Consider the following 23,882-nt stretch of genomic DNA (forward strand, 5'->3'; position numbering starts at 1 on the left):
TAAAAATGTAGGAAATTCTGATGTCTTCTCTAATATCTGTCATTTGATACAAAATGTGTCAGGTACTATTCAGTGACTGCCTAGCCAAGATAGTTAAGGTAGACTAGTTCATCTGGAAGGATGCAAGTTCAATTCCTTGCCAGGAAGTCAAACAAATTACAAAAAAATATTTCCACTTCTGAAGAGGCATATGGCCCATGGTTCACTTAGCCTACACCAAAAATGAGAACAGTGCCAGTTTAATTTCTGGGGACACAGGCAGCCAGGCATATCAACTATCCCACTTAGTGCCAAGGTTACGGATAGTGGAAGCCTTTACTTGCAAGTTGTTATATAAGCAACTGTAAATATTATTAGTAGCAGTATACATTCATACAGACCAAATTTTTAGCATTAGCAAAACACTTCTGCTCAGACTTATCTATCTCTTGCTCTATTTCTCTATCACACAACTCCCATCCTCCTTAGGTCCTCTTCCACCTTATCTAACCACCTGGTTCTAAGCCTGCCTCTTATTCGACATCTACCGGGTGAGTTGGCCATACGGTTAGGGGCACGCGGCTGTGAGGCTGCATCCGAGAGATGGTGGGTTCGAATCCCACTGTCGGCAGCCCTGAAGATGGTTTTCCGTGGTTTCCCATTTTCACGCCAGGAAAATCCTGGGGCTGTACCTTAATTAAGGCCACGGCCGCTTCCTTCCAACTCCTAGGCCTTTCCTATCCCTTCGTCGCCATAAGACCCTGTGTTGGTGTGACATAAAGCAAAAAAATGTCGACATCTTCCCAGCTCTCCCTTGAAAACCTTCTTGACCATCATGCCGCCTAGCATTCTCTCCACATGGCCTAGCCATTGCGGTCAGTTACTTTTGATTTTTGAAGTAATATCTGGTCTATTGTACAGTTTTCCAATCTGTACTACATATTCAGAAATCTTCAGATATGTTGTGGAGCATATTTGTATATTATTCCACTATTTTACCAAAGAGATATGAACTATTCTGGTAATGCTTTGAAGTACAACACAAAACCAAGCTAAGAAAAGAATTGTACCAAATAGCTCAGAATTCAATCTATCATACCTTATAAAATGTTTTAGGTCAAAACAATAAATCAAATGCATAAATAATCATTATTATGAAAGCTTTAAATTTTTTTTAAATATAGTAAGTAGACAACATGCAGATGTTCAGGAAGGGGAATAGCTCAGACATTATTATTAGATTTTTTGTCAAAGTAGTTGTAGTTCAAATCTCACTCCATGTATAGAACATTCTCAAATTAGGAGTCAAATTACTTTAGTTTGAATTCCACTTTAAAGTATAGATCCTGTGTCTTATGATCAGAAAGTAAGTTGCTTAAAAATACTGCTTATGTTTTTTTAGGACAAGCAGAAGTAAAAGAAATGCATATTGAACTTTCAAAGGGCAAGCATGTCACCATTTTTGTATTTCTCACTCATTTTGAACAACTGATGAAGTGGTGGTAAAAAGGAGAGAGCATAATTATCACCATAAATTCTGCAATTAGAATCTGAAAAGCAGTCAATGGCTTTCTGAAGAATATTCCACCTAAGCATAAATTCCATATTATGGAACTATTTGTACACAATGTTCACCTAAAATGACTTTTTCTTTGGCTGAACGGCTTCATGTAGTCATATTTAATCACTTTTCCTTACATAAAATATGAAAAAACACACACAAATACTTTTACATCTCGGAGTATAATCATTTCAAATAGGTGTGCATTTCAATTATAATCACAAACCAGTCAGCAGTGAATCAATTTCTGTTAGATACCTCTAACCACTGTGGTAATTATAAATTGATGAAGAAATATCAACATAGTATGTTTAGGTCAACATAATTTAGGATGTCTCTTTAGTAAGCAAGACAGCTTGTAGTTTTATGAGACTGTTGATACTGTGTTCATAGCCATGGAACTTCTAGTTTTATGTGGAATCCAAACCATAGGGACACAACTTTTCATTTCAAAAATTCCAAATGCATTGGCCAGGTTCAAACTACATTCACTGTGGGGAGACGCCCGAGACGATACTACTTGGCTATCATGTCCTTATCTTTAGTAACACAGCCTGGGTATGTCAGATTACCTCTCTCTTCTTTTTTTTGTATTTCAGCTTGATAATGGCTGTACCCTGTCATTTATGACATTTCATAACTGAAGATAAATCTTACAAGTACAACATACATACAGATTATGACTGACAGCAGCACATGTATTTAAAAAAATACGGGAAGAAGGTAGTTTTATAGGCAATATAACATTATAAGGAAGCGATTATTTTAGACAAATACAGTATCTGAATAAAGAACATAACATTAATGATTTCTACTCTTCTGCTTGTTAAAACAAGCTCTCAAAATGGTTTATACAGTACCGGTATAGGAAAAGTCATGGGAATGCACTATTATGATGTACTGTAACATCAAGCAAATTTCTATATAACCTTATACTGTGCTTTCATTTTAATAATTTAATTAGACAAGTTACACTGGGTGTTTCATTCCATTATATGGAATTATAACAACATATAATAAATTAAATAAGAAATCTCTGTACAATAAGTATCTAGTTATATTCTGCAAGGGCACCATAATTGTTCCCTCAAATTTGAGGCTTAGGAACGTATTACAATCCAAATTATCTCAAATCTCCATGATTGTTTATACTACCATATCAGGTGACACATTTCAAAATACTTATTACTGACTACATCAAAATGCTCAAGCATAATGTGGTTACACTTCAAATGATAAAGTTTCACTAATTCTCAGGTTGGAACCAATCTTCATCATTTCCCCATAATTCGTAAAAATAATCAGTAAAATTTTGAGGCCTACATAATGCTACAAATGGGAGGGAACAAAAACTGAACTATTATACACACTAAACTCCTGGTGGTCACCAAAGAGGTTCAAAGGACATATTAATAAAACCTGGATTTTTTCGGCATTCCCAGTACCTGTGGCTGTATTCCCAGATCTCTTCTCCACTGCTGGATACGTGCTTGCTATAACACAAAAATTATCCCAATAGTAAGTTTATCATTAAAACTTACGTTAGTTAAAAATACAAGAATAAATGAGACATGTGAGTTTATTTCAAAACAAGCAATACATGAAGGGAGGAAATGAAAGGAGGATGTACAAGATTTTGGTTACTAGGAATTACTGGGTAAGCACACCTTAATTAACAATTTATATTTCTGATATCATAAATAATTACTGCTGTGGAATAAGCTTTAACATTTAATTGATCAATCAAATGCTTTATAATTGGTTGATTAAACCAATTAAATTAATTGTGGGCTGGTCTATGAAATATAGTTAAGTCTCGTTTACTGACAGGTAAAGAATTGCAACTAATGAATTTCATAGTGACTTTGCCAATGTTGTTTACAAAATTTTCTTGAACAGAAAATATATGCTGACCACCTATACAAGGTACTGAATAGGTGGTAAACATATCATTTTTACTTATGGGAAAATGAGAAGGGATTGGTTCCAACACGAGAATTACTTAAACTTGATCATTTGAAGTGTAACCACATTATGCTTGAGCATTTTGATATAGTCAAGTAATAATTTTGTAAACAACAAACGTAAAGATTTAGTTACCATTCAAGTACACAGTGTTCTGTAAGAAATGCAAGTTTTCAATGTTGCCAGAAATAATGTTAGCGACAGAAGAGCAACCCTTATTTCCGAGCATGTCAGGGTCCTTATATGTTCGGAGTCATGGTTTAAGGAGAGGTTACTAAGGAAATGGAAAGTTTGTTCAAATCAGGGTCAACTGCCACTTGAGATTTAGTGTTACATAAAATTTTAAAAATTTTAAAATCTGGTCTTGTTGATATAGGGTCGGGGATGAGGTCAAATTAAATTATATAACACGTTCTTACAGCTAGATGTCCTTCTTGGCACCTAACTTAGTTGAAAAGCTAATGAAGATCAACTGAATAATGGTGAATGAAATAATTGGGTAAGGAAGTGGAAGGATGATATCCAACAGTGGGGTTCGAAACGATTTGTCTCCCAAATTCAGAACTTAGCTTGATAGCCGAAAGCATCAACATGCATCTGCTCCTATTAATAGTGCACCAAATTAATAGGAAATATAGTATTACTTTTACTTCATTGTGTATATTCTTCAATTAAAATTTTATTTGCGTTGTTTCTGCTCTGAAGCAATCATAATTTGATTCCTTTAACTGACCAATCAGTTAAACGTATTTGGTTAACCAATTAAAACTTTCAGTCTATTAGCAGCCCTAGAAATAATGAATATACAGTAAAACAACATTAAAAATAAACACAACAGCATGTTACAATGAACAGAGGGAGAAACAGAAAGGAGAAACAAGGAGAGAAAAAATGAAAGGATAAGGAAAAGTCCATGTCTTGAACATTGTTTTCTTCATTCTCAACTATTTCAGCTTTTCAAGATCAATTTCTTCTCATTTCCCAAAGAGCTCATTTATGGTTTCCAGTTTCATCATGGGAACAGGCAATCAGTTTTAATTAGGGCGTATCTTGAGAGATCGCCGTTCTTGTTGTGGGAAGTGTTGGATATGGAGAAAGCTGGATAAACATAAGAAAAGGGAGAAACAAAAAGAGGATTATACAGGTGGTAGAAGATACAGAACAAAGGACAAATATAGGAAAAGTACACAAACCAGATCAGAATAATAAACAGCGAGAATCTGACAGTTTTAATTTGAGGAAGTTATTGGAGATGCAATTCCCTTTAGAAAGTATAAGGTTATTTACATATTTGAACATCATTTGTATTTTAAAAAAAAATCAACATTCCCATTACAAAACTGCTTCTTACAATTGTACTTTTCTTTGACTCAGAGAAATTAAATAACTAATAAAATAATCTTGTGTGGAGTAGTTGATGAAACAAATCAGCCATGGTGCGAAAATGTAGGATGTATTATATCTTAAAATGTTCATGAGGCACAGGGAGCAACAGAATATGCATGTTTTGATACTTGTTTATTCCCTTTCTGTAATACACTCATTTGCGAAGAAATTGCACACCATGAACGAAACACACAAGTACACTGAAGATTAACACACAATAGCATTATAGGCTGACATGCCCCATTTGCATTTAATGTCAACTGCTTGCATGGAAGTGCCACTAGGGGCTGTACATGTCCCACCCTCGTTCATAGATGCAAGACACTGATTAAGGCCTCTGTGAGCCACAGAGCTAAGTTAAGTGAACACACAGCATGCTCCAATGGCACATTTGACAAGCCTCTGACTAGCTAGGTGTGTTTGAGAGAGTCCGCAATGTCAGGCCATCGTGTCTAGAAGGGGAAGTGCGTGCTCTCCACGAGTTACCACGGACCGCTGCACAGATGGCACTGGCAACACCTGTGTTGCGCTGTACAATTAACAGAGGCATGTACAGTACTACCATTGCTTCTATCCACATAATAAATTGATGCATGAAACTCACATTTATACATGATTTCAGCAGCTGGACTCTTGGGAGTATTTTTGAGATGATTTAGCTGTCTTAGAAGTGACCAGCTCTCTTTGTATCTCCTTTGTGCGGAAGAAGAATTGACACTTCAAGTTAGTGAAATACAAGTTTAGGTAGCATACACAACACATGATCTTCATTGCATCCTAATTGCGACAACTTCACTTTAATACCATCCAAACTATTCAATCATTCAAAAAATATCTCCCTCACTAATATCACAGATATTTTCATGTATTTAAGAAATTGTGTTACGAGAAACTTCTATTACGCTCTTTCAAAAGACTCTTACAGACACTTGAAGTGCGCCTGCGCTGTGAGTTGAGTGTATTGTTTCTACATTGGTTGTAAAAAGTGCCTTTTCTTCTTGCTGTGGGCATAACTGATACATAAATACCATCCTTTTTAAATTTTGAGCAATGTACATACAAAACTCTTATTTTATATATATAGATTTCCTGTAGATAGTTTGTGAGCTATATTAACCTGCTAAGTGGAGGTATTTAAATGGACCTAGAGTGGCAGGCATGTTCCCAGAAAAATAAGGGCTAAGGGTTAAGTTCAACCAACACAGAGGACTAATTCTGTCCCTTCCCCTTCCCTTCTCAAACGTAGTCTTGGTGGTTGGTTGTATCCAGCGTTAGATTCTCACTAATTATTTGTCGCTCTCTTGAGCAACTACTGGGAGGTTCCTATCGAACCCAAGGCTTCTGGGCTGCGAACATCGAAGCGTAAGTCGTGAGTGAATGTTGTATGTGTGTATTGAGTGAGAGGTTAATGCTTGTGGCCGCGAATGGGTGTGTAAGTGGATTTGAGTTGTGCTTCTGCGTGCGCTGTGCTGTTTGGATGGGCCGGGTTCGTAGTCCAGGGGCCTATGGCCAGTTGAAGGCCGTTTCTTTTTCTTTAATGTTAACGTTTAATATTACTTTCTAGTACTACTTGTTTCCATTATATTTTCTGGGGATAATAGATCTTCTATTCTCTCTTGTACGTAAGAGGCCAATAGGAGTTTATTGGTTTACTTTTGAAAGAGTGCTTCAGTTATAATGTTGTACATATGTTGTCAGCGAATAAAAGACGGATGGATTTACAGATGGAAAGCTCCCTAACCTCGGTCCACCTAGCTTCCTCTCTGGGCATGTTCCTATTTTCCTACGCCCTAATGCTAGCACCTTCTCACTATTAGCACACCGTAGCTAAGTCAGATAAACTGTTTTCCCAGTCCGATATTTCAATTTCATCTTAGAGATTCACAATTATCCCCCTGATTTTCGCTTCAGCTTGTTTTCACTGCATGATTTTTGTACTCAATTGCTCTTGCAAATGCACATATGATTAAACAGAGATGTTAAGGGGATTCAGCTCGGTACTCACGGTTTCTGCCAGGGAAAAAAACAAGTTTAGTTGGTAAATAAATGGACAGCAACATATGTAAATCCAGAAATAGTGGATGATCGTCACATCTCACTGATAGCAGGACACCAAAATGGCATTCTAGGGGATCTTGACTCAATTTTTTTGTCAAAACGTAGCAGTAATTGTTTTCCCACAAATATTCAGACACTTCTAAAGTACTTTTTAAGGCAACTCTCAAACCCTCGTTCGTGTGTATCTTTGTGTATGGTAAACCTTTGGATACTTTTCATTTTTATCAGAACATAGTAGGATAACATAGTAATGTTGGTAATCCTTAAGTAATTCTTGCCAATTTCTAACTTTAATTGCAATTTTCATTTCTGTCTGTCCTTAGTAACAAGGGCGCCCATACCCGGGGGCAAGGGGGAGCCGCAGCCCCCCTCTAGCTCTCAGGGAAAGGCAAAAATTTAATGTAGTCAGGTGTTTTTCTTTCAATAAAATGATTTAAAAGTCAGCATTATGTAGAAGTTGTAGTACCGCCCCTACCAACAGGAAGAGGATATCATGGGTGTTATTCTACTGTGGAATACAAGTCGCCATTCATCTTCAAAAATTTTAAAAATACTACATACCACCAGGTCTAGGCCCTCCCCTACAAACTGTCATAAGGGCGCCCATGCTTAGTTTTTTTTTTGCTAGTTGTTTTACGTCGCACCGACACAGATAGGTCTTACGGCGACGATGGGACAGGAAAGGGCTAGGAGTGGGAAGGAAGCGGCCGTGGCCTTAATTAATGTACAGCCCCAGCATTGGCCTGGTGTGAAAATGGGAAACCACGGAAAACCATTTTCAGGGCTGCCGACAGTGGGGTTCGAACCCCATGCTTAGTAATAACCTATTGTAATTAGGATACGTCTCAACGTAGTTTAAAAATTATTGTAATGTACTGTAGTATCTTATTAGAAATTAGCGTGCTTATTCTCTGTAATTAACGGCAGTTTTCATCCTGTTAGGGTCTTGTAGGATAAAAATATAGTATGACTAAGGGCCGATTCTACCACCTACAGGTAAAGTAGCATATAACTTGCCCTCTGCATAAAAGGCTATTTCCGTTCCAGCACTCCCGGGCAGCGCTATCGGCAGCATAAATTGTAGTTACCCGGCGCGTAATTTATTGGCCACTTCAAGGGCCCAATAAGACTTCACCTGCCGGGCAAGATTTGAGAGCTGAGCATTATTAGCTGTATTTCTGGTGACATGCAGCTTAAATTACCTTAGCATATTGATAAAAGCATGATAATGTATCAGTGATCAATATTGTATTGCCAGATTTTGAACAGTTAATGCCCCCCTTCAGTTGCAACGGTTACAACCAGCCTTTCGCTTCGTCAGAGTCGGGGAGACATTTTATATGTTAAGCTTTTGCAAAGAAGGATATAAAATCGAAACCTATTTGGAAATCAACTCAATAGGCTTTAATTTTCTAATTTTAACTTTTCAGTTTTCGGATACCAGGTATAAGTTAATATATGTATCACAATTACCCCAAATGTTCTTGTAGCGTAATGGCTAATGCGCTTGCTTCATAATATGAGGTACTCAGGTTCGAGTCTTCATTATGCCAAATATTTTTATTTTCATATTTAGTGTTGTGTTCATCTGTATGCCTCTTTTCATACATTCTTTTATTAATAATATATTTAATTGAAATGTTTAATGACAATTTTATGTCTACTAGGAAAATGCTTTATATGTGTGGTACTTACAGAAAGTGACGTTATGGTTAATTCCAGTAACATTATAGTAGTAAAGCATATAGCTTCAAGTATGGAAGAAGCTACGTACCAGCTATCCTTCCTAGAACGCATAGCAGCTAAAGCAGGGCTAAAGATCGCTGTCAATAAAACAGAATTTCTGACCAACATCAGAGAAGCACCCAACTTCATTTCTTTGGGGAACAAAATAATACACAAGGCCAACTCATTCAAATATCTTGGAGAATGGATAACCCTATATGTTAATGAGGACCTTGCAATGAAGAGTAGATGCACTAAATTAGAAAGAGCTTATCACCTTTGTAAGAACATATACAAGTCTAAATCCCTCTCCTAGAATCTTAGACACTATAACACTGTAGTAAGACCATCTGTACTGTATGCCTCAGAATGCCTAAACATGACCCAGAAAGGACAACTCAGAAAACTGGAACTGAAAGAGCGAAAGATCCTCAGAAGGATTATGGGTCCCATTAAAGAAGGAGATGAATACAGAATCAGGCACAACAAGGAACTGTTCAGTAAAATAGTGAGCATTACAACAGCTATGAGGAAGAGAAGACTAATGTTCTATGGTCATGTAGTCAGGATGGACAGCCAGAGACTCACTTCAAGGATCTTCAACAGTGTATCTAGAGGGAAAGCAACAAATGCCAAATGGACGAATTTAGTGCGGACCTACAATACCTAAACATTGATCACAATGACATTTACAACCGAGATAAGTTCAGAAAGTTAGTCAAGACATCTGACTCTCTCCAGTCAATAACAACTAAATCACTGGGTCCAGGAGTAGGAGTGAAATGGACTCAAGAAAGAAAAGACATCCATAGCCCTAGAATAAAGGAATACTGAGCTAAGAGGAAGAAAAGAGCTCACCAGAGTTAAGAACCACGTGGTCCATCGTAGGCCTAAACGAAGAAGAATAAGAAGAAGAAGAGCATACAGCATATAAGACTGTCGCCCAGGTAGCAGATTCCCTATCAGTTGCTTACCTAGTCTTCTCGTAAATGATTTCAAGGAAATTGGAAACTATTCCATTCCCGAATTCCTTTTCATATGAATGGATATTTCCCCTAATTTGCTCTTTACATTTACAGTATCTTCCAAATTTATCTTCATAAAGTTAAACATTAGAATGAAATGCATTATCAATAAATGGAAACAAGTGGAACTAAACGAGGTCACAGAGCTAGTTGCAAATAGAGGAACGTGGAGATACTTAATCAATTCACAGAAGCCTTGCAGATAAAATGATGAACAGCAGTAAGTCCACAAGGAAGATGTGTGTATAGTACGCAAACCTTTTCTTGAGCCCTGAGCTCCATAGTGCTGAATGGGAACTAGAGCTCAAAAAAAGGTTCGCGCACTATATATGTATATGGAAGCACGTAAAAGAGAGTTAAGAACAACGGCAGGGAAAAAAAAAAAAAAAATTAATGAAAATTAGAAAGACAAAGAGAACCTGCGTACCTTCTATTACGGAGCGAGCAACTTGACCAATCTACTACCAGAATACTTTCCAAAATGCTGTTTTACACGACAGGTTATAACTGGCGTAAAAAAATAAAATTCAAGATTTTACTCCCAATTTTGAAGCTCATAGATTAACCTCGCGAAAGCTTGATATAAATCGTTGTCCATAATTCTAAGACTCCCCTTATTAGGCTTGTTGGTGGTAATTAGCAGATGCAGGCACTTCAAGCATATGAGGAGATTGTACGCTCGATGTGCAAGCATAGGAAAAGAAGACAATCGAAATGAGCTTCATACATCTAACGATAGATAGCACCTCAGTCGAAAGCGAGAAATCGCTCAAAATCAGTCTAGCCAACTGCGAATATCGGTATCTAAATCTGGGTAGCCACCTAGCGCTTACGTGGAGGTGACAGCATGCAAGCCAAAGTGCCAGCTGATTTACACCCCCAGGTAGTTTAATCATGCGTAGCTGCCAGCCAATTTACCAGCAGATGGCTGAACCAGCCCTAAATAGTAATGCAGTGTAGTACATAGTATATTCATTACCTTATTGTCATGTGATCTTTGTGTACTAACCTTTTTCTTTTTTTCTTTTCTTTTCATTATTCCGTAAAGAATGGCAAAGGAGTGCAAGTGTAGGAACTGTGGCTGTGGCCAGGCATTAAGGAAACTGAGGGAGGAGTTGGAGAGTTTGGGGGAGATAATTAGGATTCTCTGAGAGGACAGGAAGGAATGAAGGCCTCCCTCAAACAATGAACAAGATACAGTAGGTGTAAAAGAGTGATAGGAAGGAAGGAGGGGGGAGGGGATGTAGAAGACAGGTGGTCTAATGTTTTAAGGGGAAGAACAATGCAGGATAAGGGCTCTATTCAGGATCAGAATTCAGGACTGGTGTCTGTGAAAAATCGACACGAGTCACTGCAGGTAGAACAACAGAGGGAAGATGAGGAATAGAGAAATGTTGCTGAGAAGTGTGGAAGTAGAAGGAAAGGAAATGGTAGGAAAGGGAAATGTAGAGTAGAGGTTGGGAAAAGACAGGTGGAACAGGGTCATGGGAGGGAGAAAATGGAGGAGGAAGTAGCTTCTGCAGCCATCAGGAAAGATACGGCTGACCAGGAGACCAGGAGGGGAGGGGATAAATGAGGTGGGTAGGGTTGAGGCTCTGGTCATGGGGGATTCCATTGTTAAACATGTGGGAAAAGTGTGTGGAGGAAAGGGAACCAGGGTAGAGTGCTATCCAGGAATTAGGTTAAGGCAGATGCTGAGGAAAGTAGAAGAGGAGGAGGAGGGAAAGGAGCATGTGGTAGTGTTTCATGTTGGTACCAATAATGTACGACAGGCAGGTATAAGTACCAACATAGTTGGGAATGTGTGGGATCTGGTAAATGCAGCACAGGTGAGATTTAAGGAAGGGGAGATCGTTATCAGTGGAATACTGTGTAGGAAGGATATTGACGTGAAGGTGAGTGGGGATTTAAATGAGACTATGGAGTTGGTATTTGGGAAACTGGGAGTGAGATTTCTAGGTTCTAATAGGTGGGTAGGAGATCACTTAAATTGCAGTGGTATGTATAAGTTAGGAAATTTGTTTAGGGCTGGTATTAATTTTTTTTGCTAGTTGCTTTACGTCGCACCGACACAGATAGGTCTTATGGCGATGATGGGACAGGGAAGGGCTAGGAATAATAATAATAATAATAATAATAATAATAATAATAATAATAATAATAATAATAATAATAATAATAATAATAATAATAATAATGTTATTTGCTTTACGTCCCACTAACTACTTTTATGGTCTTCGGAGACACTGAGGTGCCGGAATTTAGTCCCGCAGGAGTTATTTTACGTGCCAGTAAATCTACCGACACAAGGCTGTCGTATTTGAGCACCTTCAAATACCACCGGACTGAGCCAGGATCGAACCTGCCAAGTTGGGGTTAGAAGGCCAGCGCCTTAACCGTCTGAGCCACTCAGCCCGGCAGGGCTAGGAGTGGGAAGGAGGCGGCCGTGGCCTTAATTAAGGTACAACCCCAGCATTCGCCTGGTGTGAAAATGGGAAACCACGGAAAACCATTTTCAGGGCTGCCGACAGTGGGGTTCAAACCTACTATCTCCCGCCGCAATTAAGCGACTGCAGCTATCGAGCTCGGTGGACGGTATTATAATGAAGGTTTAAACTGAAGATTGAGTTAAACTGTAACTAGTGTTTAAATTGATGTTGAGTCTTATAATGACCGGTCTAAGGTAAACTGAAGTGAAGAAGGAAGTATACGATCTTGGTAGTTCTTTGTCCGTTACTTCATTTTTTGAAGTGACGGATCACTACTTTTTTCTTCTTTTTTCTCTTTATCTACCCACTTTGGGTGGGCACGACGGCTTTTACAAAACCTGTGATTAGTAGCAATATATGAGCGACACCATGGGATGAAAGATCCCATGGTTCTGGCTTGCCTGTGAGTAGTACCCCCTATATGAGGAACGCCACGGGATAGTACGAGTCCCTGTAGTTAGTGGACTTAGGTGATGAACACCATAGGTTTGCGTTGCCTGTCAAGGGCGCCGCAATGTACGAAACACATTAGGTCTGTAATACATGTGCGAATTTCATTACCTGTGAGTCGTACCATAATAAATGAAATACCGCGAGTCTACGCTACTCTTGATTAGTACTGCAACATGAGAAATACCATGGTTCTACTTTTCTAGCAATAAATACCATTATGAGGGCCAATGACCTGGATTTTGGATCCGTTTCGAGAACAAGCATATTCTAATCGATTCAGCATCGTGCTATAGAAGCAGTCCCTTGGTCCGTACTACTGTTGTTTTGTGCCAGATTCTGTGCATGTGAGGCACTGTGGGTCGGATCCACTGATCATTTTAACTTCATATCAATCCATCCATTCATTCTTCGTCCTCACGCTTTGAATTCTGGTCAGTGGAGGATTTCGGACTTTTAATTTGTCGTCTCATTTCATACCATTAGGGGCCGATGACCTCGATGTTAGGCCCCTTTAAACAACAAACATCAATCAATCATAAATCAAGAAAGGAAGGATGCCGGGGCAGTACCTTAACTAAGGCCCTGGCTGCTTCCTTCCCACTTCTAGCCCTTCTCCGTTCCATCGTCGCCGTAAGACCTATCTGTGTCACAAGGTAGTTCTACATACCTTGCCTCTGTCGCTGCGACGTAAAGCTAATCGAAAAAAAATAGAAGGAAATTTCAAATATAAATCAATGGGGAACTGAGATACTACACCTGAAGAGGGCAGAAAGGAATACTGCACCTAAATAGAGGAGGAATGAAAGAAAAGTGTAAAATATTGTAGGGAAAGTGCAGGATGCAACTTATTCTGATGATACAGTACATCAAAAGACAATGTATTCATTACTTCAAACTTCGGGTGTGATTAAAAATACTCTTATTTACATTCTGTGCCATACCATGTGCAGTAAATATTTTTAAAGTGAAAGCTGGGTTATAAAACTATTGCAAGTTACTATGCGTTGCTTAGGGTGGTGGAGGTAAGGCTATTCGTATTCAGTAGCATTTTTTTTTGTTCGAATAGATACCGTAAAGGTTCCATGTTTTGAAAGGATCAAAGATGTTGTCTACTCTGGTGCCCCAGGACTAGACACATAACCATGAAACGACAAAAAGGCAGAGTTGAGTTGTTCGATTCAGCTCTGATACGGAATGAATATACAGCGTATTAAATTTGCATTTACTTGTTCACCTATGATACGACAAGAAGGCAGAGTTGAGTTGTTCGATTCAGCTCTGATACGGAATGAATATACAGCATATTAAATTTGCATTCACTTGTTCACCTTTTCAACATGCGTCCAGAAAAATTAGCGTTGTTGGTTTTGTAGAGACCTCGTGTTCATGGTTGCGGGATCGAATCCCGGTGCAGGTGGCTGGCATTTAAGTGTACTAAAATACCATGGCTATTGATTTGACACGATAAAGAACACCTTTTCAGTACAAAATTTCAAAAATTCCGGCGTTTCGTAAAACTAATGGCAGTTGATGGGACGTTAGACTCGTAGCATTGTGATCGTGTTTTTATTACCATTTTTAAAATACTAGAATATAACCTTATTTCAAGTTCCGTGACAAATTCACAACCCAAGCACTAACTTTTGTGTTTTAGTGCTGAAATCTCAATTGCACATAGACTGGGTTTGATGAGTGTGTGCTGGTCGTGATCCTTCCATCTTCACCAAGCCTACTGAAGATTAAATAATAATAATAATAATAATAATAATAATAATAATAATAATAATAATAATAATAATAATAATAATAACAACAACAACAACAATAATAATTCTTTTTCTTTTCCTGCCGCTTTTCCCACACCTGTGGGGTCGCGGGTGCGAACTGCGTCGCACATGTGGATTTGGCCCTGTTTTTACGGCTGGATGCCCTTCCTGACGCCAACCCTCTATGGAGGGATGTAAGCACTATTGCGTGTTTCTGTGGTGGTTGGTAGTGTAGTGTGTTGTCTGAATATGATGAGGAGAGTGTTGGAACGGACATATACACCCAGTCCCCGAGCCAGAAGAATTAATCAGGAGCGATTAAAATCCCCGACCCGGCCGGGAATCGAACCCGGGACCCTCTGAACCGAAGGCCACTACGCTGACCATTCAGCCAACGAGTCGGACAATAATAATAATAATAATAATAATAATAATAATAATAATAATAATAATACTTAGTGGCAGTCGCTGGTACCTTGAAAGGTCATAACTGAAACTGGAGAGGTCATAGTAAGGTCATCAACATGGTTGGTTGATGAAAAATCTGTTCACATCCTGTAGATTAGTGTTATTAGGCATTAATTGGCCTAATACAGTAGCCTCTGATACCACAGCTTCATACACAAATGATGTTCAGAAGTAAAACACTCAAGATTGATCTACTAAAACTAAAAACAAGACATGGGGCCAAAAAATTCGTAACTGTTGGTGAGTATCCAGAAACTCGCCGCCAGAATAGCACATGGCTAAGACATGGCTAATAACACGCACTCAACGTGCTTTATCCCCGTTTTGTCTTCGCTTTCTGTTCGCTCTCGGGCTAACAGCCAGCATCAAATTATTGTCTTAGCCATGTGCTATTCTGGCGGCGAGTTTCTGGATACTCACCAACAGTTACGAATTTTTTGGCCCCATGTCTTGTTTTTAGTTTTAGTAGATCAATCTTGAGTGTTTTACTTCTGAACATCATTTGTGTATGAGATCGTCAGTCGAACATCTTCGTTTTATTTCCAGGAATGAATGTACTTATTTACTGTGTGGCTTTTGGTGCCAGGAGTGTCCAAGGGCATGTTCGGCTCGCCTGGTGCAGGTCTTTCTATTTGACCCCAATGGGTGACCTGCATGTCTGGATGTGGGGATGATTATGATGATGATGAGGTAGGGAGAGGGTGTCGAATAACACTGCTGAAAGCTTTTATGTTCGCATCCGACGGACAAATCACCATCAACAGCGTCATATGCCCTCACTCCATATGAAGTTCATATTATGAACGCTGCGGAGAGGTTTGGAATTGAACCCAGGCTTTTGCCACACAATCTAGTGATTAGAAATTGTATACCATCACCTCTCCTTCCCCTGTCGGCCAACATTCTGATGAACATTTTTTTGACCAACGAGTCACGAACCGGCTAACCACAGTGTCAGACTATATAGTCTTGATGCCAACAATCATGGCCACCAGGCGAGCTAGGAATACATTTTTTTTTTTTTTTTTTTTTTTTTGCTAGTTGCTTTACGTCGCACCGACACAGATAGGTCTTATGGCGACGATGGGACAGGGAAGGGCTAGGAGTGGGAAGGAAGCGGCCGTGGCCTTAATTAAGGTACAGCCCCAGCATTTGCCTGGTGTGAAAATGGGAAACCACGGAAAACCATTTTCAGAACTGCCGACAGTGTGGTTTGAACCTACTATCTCCTGAATACTGGATACTGGCTGCACTTAAGCGACTGCAGCTATCAAGCTCGGTCTAGAAATAAATGTAATTGAGTTTTAGGTTCTTACGCCCCTTCTTTATAATTATTAAAACTTATAGAGGCAGTATTGTTTTTTCACAACACCTTTCGTACCTTTTATCAGATTACTTTTATTTCTTAAGCTTATATTTCTTGCAGATTATTCAGCGTTGTTTCCTGCGCAAATAGTTCTTACCTTCAATCATCCGCTTACACCTTTTATAATAAGACTGTGTAAAACTATGTAATAATGTTTGGTTAGTCATTTTCGATTTCAGGGTGCCGTATATTACAGGTGCTAGAAAAGGAAAACAAACGACATAGAAAGAAGTGCTGATATTATAATATTTTATCGCCTCTTTTAAATAAGATTTTGTAATTTCAAAGGCGAAAAGAACTTCTGTAAAAGAGTGCTCATTTTAGACGTAATTATTGGACCTTTATGTTTTCTTATACATCAATGATATGTGTAAATAAGTGGAATCAGAGATAAGGCTGTTTGCAGATGATGTTATTCTGTACAGAGTAATAAATAAGTTACAAGATTGTGAGCGGCTGCAGGGTGACCTCGATAGTGTTGTGAGATGGACGGTGGGCAATGATATGATGATAAACAGGGTTAAAAGTCAGGTTGGGAGTTTCACAAATAGGAAAAGTCCTCTCAGTTTCAATTACTGCATTGATGGGGTGAAAGTTCCTTTTGGGGATCATTGTAAGTACCTAGGTGTTAATATAAGGAAAGACCTTCATTGGGGTAATCACATAAATATGATTAGGGTACAGATCTCTGCACATGGTTATGAGGGTATTTAGGGGTTGTAGTAAGGATGTAAAGGAGAGGGCATGTAAGTCTCTGGTAAGACTCCAACTAGAGTATGGTTCCAGTGTATGGGACCCTCACCAGGATTACTTGATTCAAGAACTGGAAAAAATCCAAAGAAAAGCAGCATGATTTGTTCTGGGTGATTTCCGACAAAAGAGTAGCGTTACAAAAATGTTGCAAAGTTTGGGCTGGGAAGATTTGGGAGAAAGGAGACGAGCTGCTCGATTAAGTGGTATGTTACATGTTATGATTCTCATATTATGTTTGTTCACTGCCACACTTTCCCTCACTCCCGCACCGTAATTCAATAGGAAGACTAATTTATCTCCACACTAAAGATCGACTTTAAACTAGATCATTTTTATATGAATTTCTCTCGATACTGATTATCGTTTCTCTTTATTTTGTTCTAAGATTTAAACTCATTTTCCCGCTACCCGCCACAGCCAACAGCACAAACTTAGCACTGCTTCGACCCTCTCCTCCTTTAATCTCACTTCATTCTGCAACACTAGCATCAGTCATTCCATCGCTACCATAACAACCATTTAATACTATTACAATTGAAAATAAATGACATTACAAACAACATTTTCTCTTCAACTCTTCTTTAAGTAATAATAATAGTAATGATATTTGCTTTACGTCCCACTAACTACTTTTACGGTCTTCGGAGACGCCGAGGTGCCGGAATTTAGTCCCGCAGGAGTTCTTTTACGTGCCAGTAAATCTACCGACACGAGGCTGTCGTATTTGAGCACCTTCAAATACCACCGGACTGAGCCAGGATCGAACCTGCCAGGTTGGTGTTAGAAGGCCAGCGCCTTAACCATCTGAGCCACTCAGCCTGGCAACTCTTCTTTAAGCCAACCTATTTCAACATTACTAAAAAGGTAAGCGATCTACACACTTCACTTTCTCTTTAAACTCTCCTTTCTTTAACACACAATTCTGCTTTTGTTTCAGACTCAATCCTAATTTCTCTTTCAATTCTACACAAGTTACTTCTTCCAACTACCATTTGGCAAGCCACTTACCATCAAGCACCCTTCTTCTCTCGGACTTCTGGAGGACTACAATTTTATTTCTTCACATAATATTATAAACCTCACTTAAAATGGACCACAGAAGCGTCTCTATGCTATAAATTTTAAGAATTGGATCTGAACTCCACTCTGATTTATTCCCAACGTTCAAAATATTTAACACTGATAAATTTTCTCTACTACTCTTCTTGTTTCAACTTAGCAATTTACCGTAGACCTCACTTGAAGTGAGCAATGTATTAATGCACCATTTGGAATTGTCAGCTACATTTTATTCATTAATGTGTTAATCAATCTGTTTAGGATCTATTAGTTTTCTATTACGCCCTCAACCTCCACAGGACACCTATTTGCTATATTTAAACAAGGACTTTCAGGAGGGTGTATAAATTTAACGACTATCCATATTTTAATCTTTAAACTATTGTCAACCATTTCGCTCACCATTTGTAACATCATCTCACATTTATATTTAATTTAATTACAATCAGGTACCTGATTATTTACCTTTCAGTTTGAGATATAGGCTGATGATGCTCTTAATTAAAGAGCGAAACATGTCCCTACAGTTTTAATTCTTTTTAAAATTCTTTTTATGTATTGAAAAGGTGGAACAAATAAACTTTCATATTTATTTGATTTCAAGTGGTATGTTCCGAGCTGTCAGAGGAGAGATGGCGTGGGAGGACATCAGTAGACGAATAAGTTTGAGTGGTGTCTTTAAAAGTAGGAAAGATCACAATATGAAGATAACGTTGGTATTCAAGAGGACAAATTGGGGCAAATATTCGTTTATAGGAAGGGGAGTTAGGGATTGGAATAACTTACCATGGGAAATATTCAATAATTTTCCAATTTCTTTGCGATCGTTTAAGAAAAGGCTAGGAAAATAACAGATAGGGAATCTGGCACTTGGGCGATTGCCCTAAATGCAGATCAGTGGTGATTGATTGATTGATTGACTGATTGATTGACTTGCGAGAAAAGATGACTATCGAAAATGTTTTGCAGTGACTTGCAAGAAAAAATTATTATCAATAATGTTTTGTTTACTTCTTGTAGGGAAAATGGCGGATAAAAACAATAAACGTCCTAATTTTACTTGTAAGGAAATAGAATTGTTTGTGCCATTAGTACAGAAATACAGTGGCATTACTGAGTGCAAAAAGACAGACGCTACGACATGGAAAGAAAAAGAATTGGCTTGGGAGAAACTTGCTGAGGAATTAAATTCTTATAGTGGCGGCTACAATATTCTTGATATTCAGATTTGCAAGAGCTACACCTGCATGTTTAATGAAAGGAACCCCTTCCTGTTTCTGTATTGCTCTGCATAATCTCCTCCAGGGGACTGTATTCTGATGTGGGTACAGTCAATGGCACCAATCACTCCTTAATGACATGTCATTTTCTTCTGTTGGTAATTTTATTTGCTGTGGATCACGAGAAGCTATAACATCTGTCACACTCAATATAGTCTGTGAAACAGTGGCTTTATGAATTCTTCTGAAATCTCCCATTGTAATAAACATACTACCGGAGGCATAAAACCGCAATGCTATTAGTAGCTGATGAGGGGTTATACAGCATGATTTCTGAAATAGAAGAAAGTTACTTTGCTTCCTAAAATTTACACTTCTGACATTCAAACAGTTCAAAAATTCATTTTTGCATTCTTAACTTTTTGTTGCATGTTTTATTCTAGCACCAATTTGCTGTAATAGGGTTATGAGAGTCTGTTTTGTAAGCCTAAACCTGTTTAAAAACTCTGTTTCATTTCATATATGAAAGTGACGTACCCTTGCTCAAAAAACTCGTGGTACCCGGGGTCGTTCAATAATTTGAATCACTTCTTCATCATCGCTTAATATTTCTTCAAACACCTCAAAAATATCTTCAAGATCCATTCGTTCTGCCATGTTGTAAGGTTATGTATTCTTAAACTTCAGTTTAAACGGTAGATGAGAGGCAGTAAAATTAATCTCTAGTTAAACTTAAGATTAAGTTTTATAATACGCGACTAACAGATAAACCAAAGTTTAAACTGAACCAACAGTTTAAACCTATATTATAATACCGACCCTTAGAAAGATTATAGGGTGGTACATTCAGGGAAACGGGGTGGTCTAGAGAGCGGTGATAAGGATACAGGGATCTGGAAGTCAAGTAGGGATGACATAAAAATGTTAGTGTTGAACTGCTGAAGTATTGTAAAGAAAGGAATAGAATTAAGTAATTCAATAGATATACAGTATACTTACCAGATATTGTCCTGGCTGAGAAATGATATAATGGATGCAGACATTTTCTCATGCAACTGGAATGTGTATTGTAGAGACAGGATAGGAATGGTAGGAGGGGGGGTCTTCATTCTGGTGAAAGAAGAATTTGTAAACTATGAAAAAGTTAAAGATGACAATCATGAAATTCTAGGTGTAAGGCTCATCTCTAAAGATAATAGGCAACTTGATGTCTTTGGAATGTACAGACCGGGAAAGGGTAGCGCTGATGCTGATTTGGAATTATTTGACAATATAATCAGCTAGGTGGGAAACGATATGGAAAGGAATGTGATTGTAGTGAGTGATCTCAATTTACCAAATGTCAATTGGGAAGGTAATGTCCGATTCATTGGCCGATTCCTGGCCGGGTCGGGGATTTTAATCGCCTTTGATTAATTCTTCTGACCCGGGGACTGGGTGTTTGTGTTTGTCCCAACACTTTCCTCTTCGTATTCAGACAACACACTACACTACCAACCACCACAGAAACATGCAATAGTGGTCTAGAGAGCGGTGATAAGGATACAGGGATCTGGAAGTCAAGTAGGGATGACATAAAAATGTTAGTGTTGAACTGTTGAAGTATTGTAAAGAAAGGAATAGAATTCACCGTACATATAGGGTTAGCATTAGGAAGGGCATCCAGCCGTAAAACAGGGCCAAATGCGCGCGCGCGTGTGTGTGTGTGTGTGTGTGTGACACAGTTTGCACGCGTGACCCTACTGGTGTGGGAAAAGTGGTAGAAAAAGAAGGAGAAGAAAGAAGAATTGGGAAGGTAATGCAAACGACAGGAAGCATGACCAACAAATTGCAAATAAGTTAATATGGGAAGGACAGCTGATTCAGAAAGTGATGAAACCAACTAGAGGGAAGAATATTCCTTCGGTTTCTCTATAGAGCTCATCTGTTATTTTTTTCGTAGTTAAATATAAATATCATAGAAAGGAAGGTCTTGAAAGTAGGACTATTAGGCAGTATCATATGGCTGATAAAACAGGCATGAGGAAGTTTAAAAAAATGTAACTATGATCAGTGGAAAACGGTAAATAAAAATGTAAACAGAGTCTGGGGTGGGTTTAAAGCAATTGTTGAGGAATGTGAAAACAGGTTTATACCTTTAACCCATTGACATACTAATTTTAATGTACTGAGCATGCACATGTATACCATTTTTTCATGCCTAAAGGTACTCGTCCACGATGCAACAAAACTTACATGCCACTTTTGTGTTGCGCAAGAAAAATGACAGGCACTGTTTACACACAGCACGCAAGTTTGCCTTTTTCCTTGTTGCGCAACACGAAAACTTGCGCGCCCAAAGAAATGTTGCACCGAGTGTTTACACCACGCTATTTAAGTGGCGCAAGTTTTCTCGCATGCAACTTTCCTAGTCAGCTGTTCTAGCGGATGTGAGTGTTGATAGTAGCAAGCATGTCTTCTGGCAAGGTGTTATTGGCGGCTTCCGGCTTGCTTATCACTGATTTTATTATGGCGACGAAAATAAAGACGACAAAGAGCGAAACTGAAAAGTTGGGTGAGGGAACGGATTTTAGGTCGTGAACATTGTGGTGTTGTTAATAACTTGCTACAGGAATTGTACATGGGAGACCAAGTCTTCTACAAGAATATCCTGCGAAAGTCAGCGACTGATTTTGAATATCTACTGAGAGGAGCAGCGCCGTTGATACAAAAGAAAGACACGCTAATGAGAAAACATGACATTGAGATATTTAGCAACAGGTAAGCCGATTTTTCTTAATATGGATTTTATACAGTACACATAAGGAATAATTTCTTTTAGCTTATTGTAATTTCCTACATTTTGTTTTGTTACAGGTGACAGTTATCAAGCATTGATACCGACATGCGCTATTTCACGTGTAATATCTGAAGTTTGTGATGCTGTTTACAGCGTGATGAACGCTCTCTGCCGTTTTTGTTTATTTCTGTAGTCCGTTGCCTCAACCTTCCATAAACATTCTTGTGTTTCAACTAAATATATCAGCTTTCTCGTCATCTCCCTCGTCCATTTCGTGTTCGGAGACATTGTAACCTGTAAATGAACTTACGTAAATTATGTAATTATTACTAAGATGGGTATCTATTTTGAGGCATGTTATATTTCATTTACAATAAAGAATATACAGGTACGTACTTACGTTAATTTATTCCCGAGTGTGAACCTCCCAAACATCAGTATAATGTCACAGCAGACGGCCACGTGAGAAAGTTGCGCCACAAAAATGATCTAAACTTTTCACGCCACTTTCAGATGGCGCAACTTCCTCTCTTCCGCTGTGTACACGATGCCACTTTTGACTTTGCACGCAACTTGGAAGTTGCGCAGAATCCGAGTGGCGCGTGCAACTTTTCGAATTGCATGACTGTTTACACGAAGCCACTCAACTTTTCTTGCTCAAATCGAAGTTGCATGCCATTTTAGTTGCATCGTGGACGAGTAGCTTAAGATATGGTTTTACGCTAGTAAGATTTATACATGTAATCCGCAACATACTGAATTTTAATTATATCCTTGTTTGATGTGATGAAGTGCAGCACCCAAAAGAACAATTTGTGTTAGTTTTAATGGTGTGAAACACCCTAAAACACTCTGGAAAATGCAAAGCCACCAAATACTTTCACAGTCATATCTTGTTACACTTTTCTTGCTTGTCTTGCTTTCAACACAGTCACAGCATGATTTAGGGTTATAAGCCTTGTGAAATGTTCTAAGTGAACTCATACATGGTGAGTTGGGAATTTTTTTGTGAATAACTGATCAGCAAAACTATTTCTTTCAGTAGCTATCTCACCCCATAAAGAGTTGTGAATCACATGTTGAGAAATGTGTAGAGATGAGGGATCTGGAGGTAGGGTTATGTTTATGATGAGTTTTATTCCAGAATTTCATATAAAATCATATTTGGATCATTTATCACCTGTTTTATTCCATTCCCAGCCATCTTCCTTTGTCTTTTTCGTAGGCAGGATGGACTTCATTATTATCATCATCACTTTCAAACGTGTCATCACTCTCACGTGAAATTTTTTGTTATGCTGCTATAATTTTCACTGCTAGTAAATAAAATTGTTTAATTTTCTAAAACTACGTCACTGCCTAATTCACTCTGACTATCCCATAATATACGTTCGATATTATTCCTTGTAATACAATGTTTACTATGGCCAGCCATTTCTGCTGATTATCAAGCAGGTAATCACCCTACTTGGAGAGCAATTGCCTGCTGCGTGCTGCAATCTATGACGTTCATTCCAACTTCGAGAGAGAGAGAGAGCAGATTCTCAACTTACAGATGGTATACTGCATCTCGTGCCATCTATGGACAGAAGGCTTGAACTAGTTGCAGAAAGCTTACCTCTCAGTAGAGTGCCTTCCAGGCGTCTGTGTATGAATGGTCACTTCACGCGCGGCTGCCTGGCAGGCGTCAAAGTATGCCAATGAGTTAAAGGTGGTAAGGAATGGTAAAGACCCACTATGTTACGACAGAGAAGTAGAGAGACTAAGAGGGAGGTGCAGGTTGGAAAGAAATAGAGTTAGAAATGGCTGTGAAAGTAAGAAGAAATTGAA

General features: G+C 38.6%; 1 protein-coding gene across 1 annotated transcript in view; it reads right to left on the reverse strand.

The window, feature by feature from the left end:
* Positions 1-2,399: 2,399 nt before the first annotated feature.
* The window catches only part of LOC136866278 (oxysterol-binding protein-related protein 6), a 398,272-nt gene continuing 376,789 nt past the window's right edge, over positions 2,400-23,882 (reverse strand). Inside the window, exon 19 of the mRNA XM_067143100.2 lies at positions 2,400-3,033. Within this exon, the coding sequence (XP_066999201.2) occupies positions 2,925-3,033 (109 nt within the window). The 3' untranslated portion in view covers positions 2,400-2,924. The remainder of the gene's footprint in view (positions 3,034-23,882) is intronic.

Source organism: Anabrus simplex, chromosome 3 (assembly GCF_040414725.1).
Source record: "Anabrus simplex isolate iqAnaSimp1 chromosome 3, ASM4041472v1, whole genome shotgun sequence".
NCBI lineage: Eukaryota > Metazoa > Arthropoda > Insecta > Orthoptera > Tettigoniidae > Anabrus > Anabrus simplex.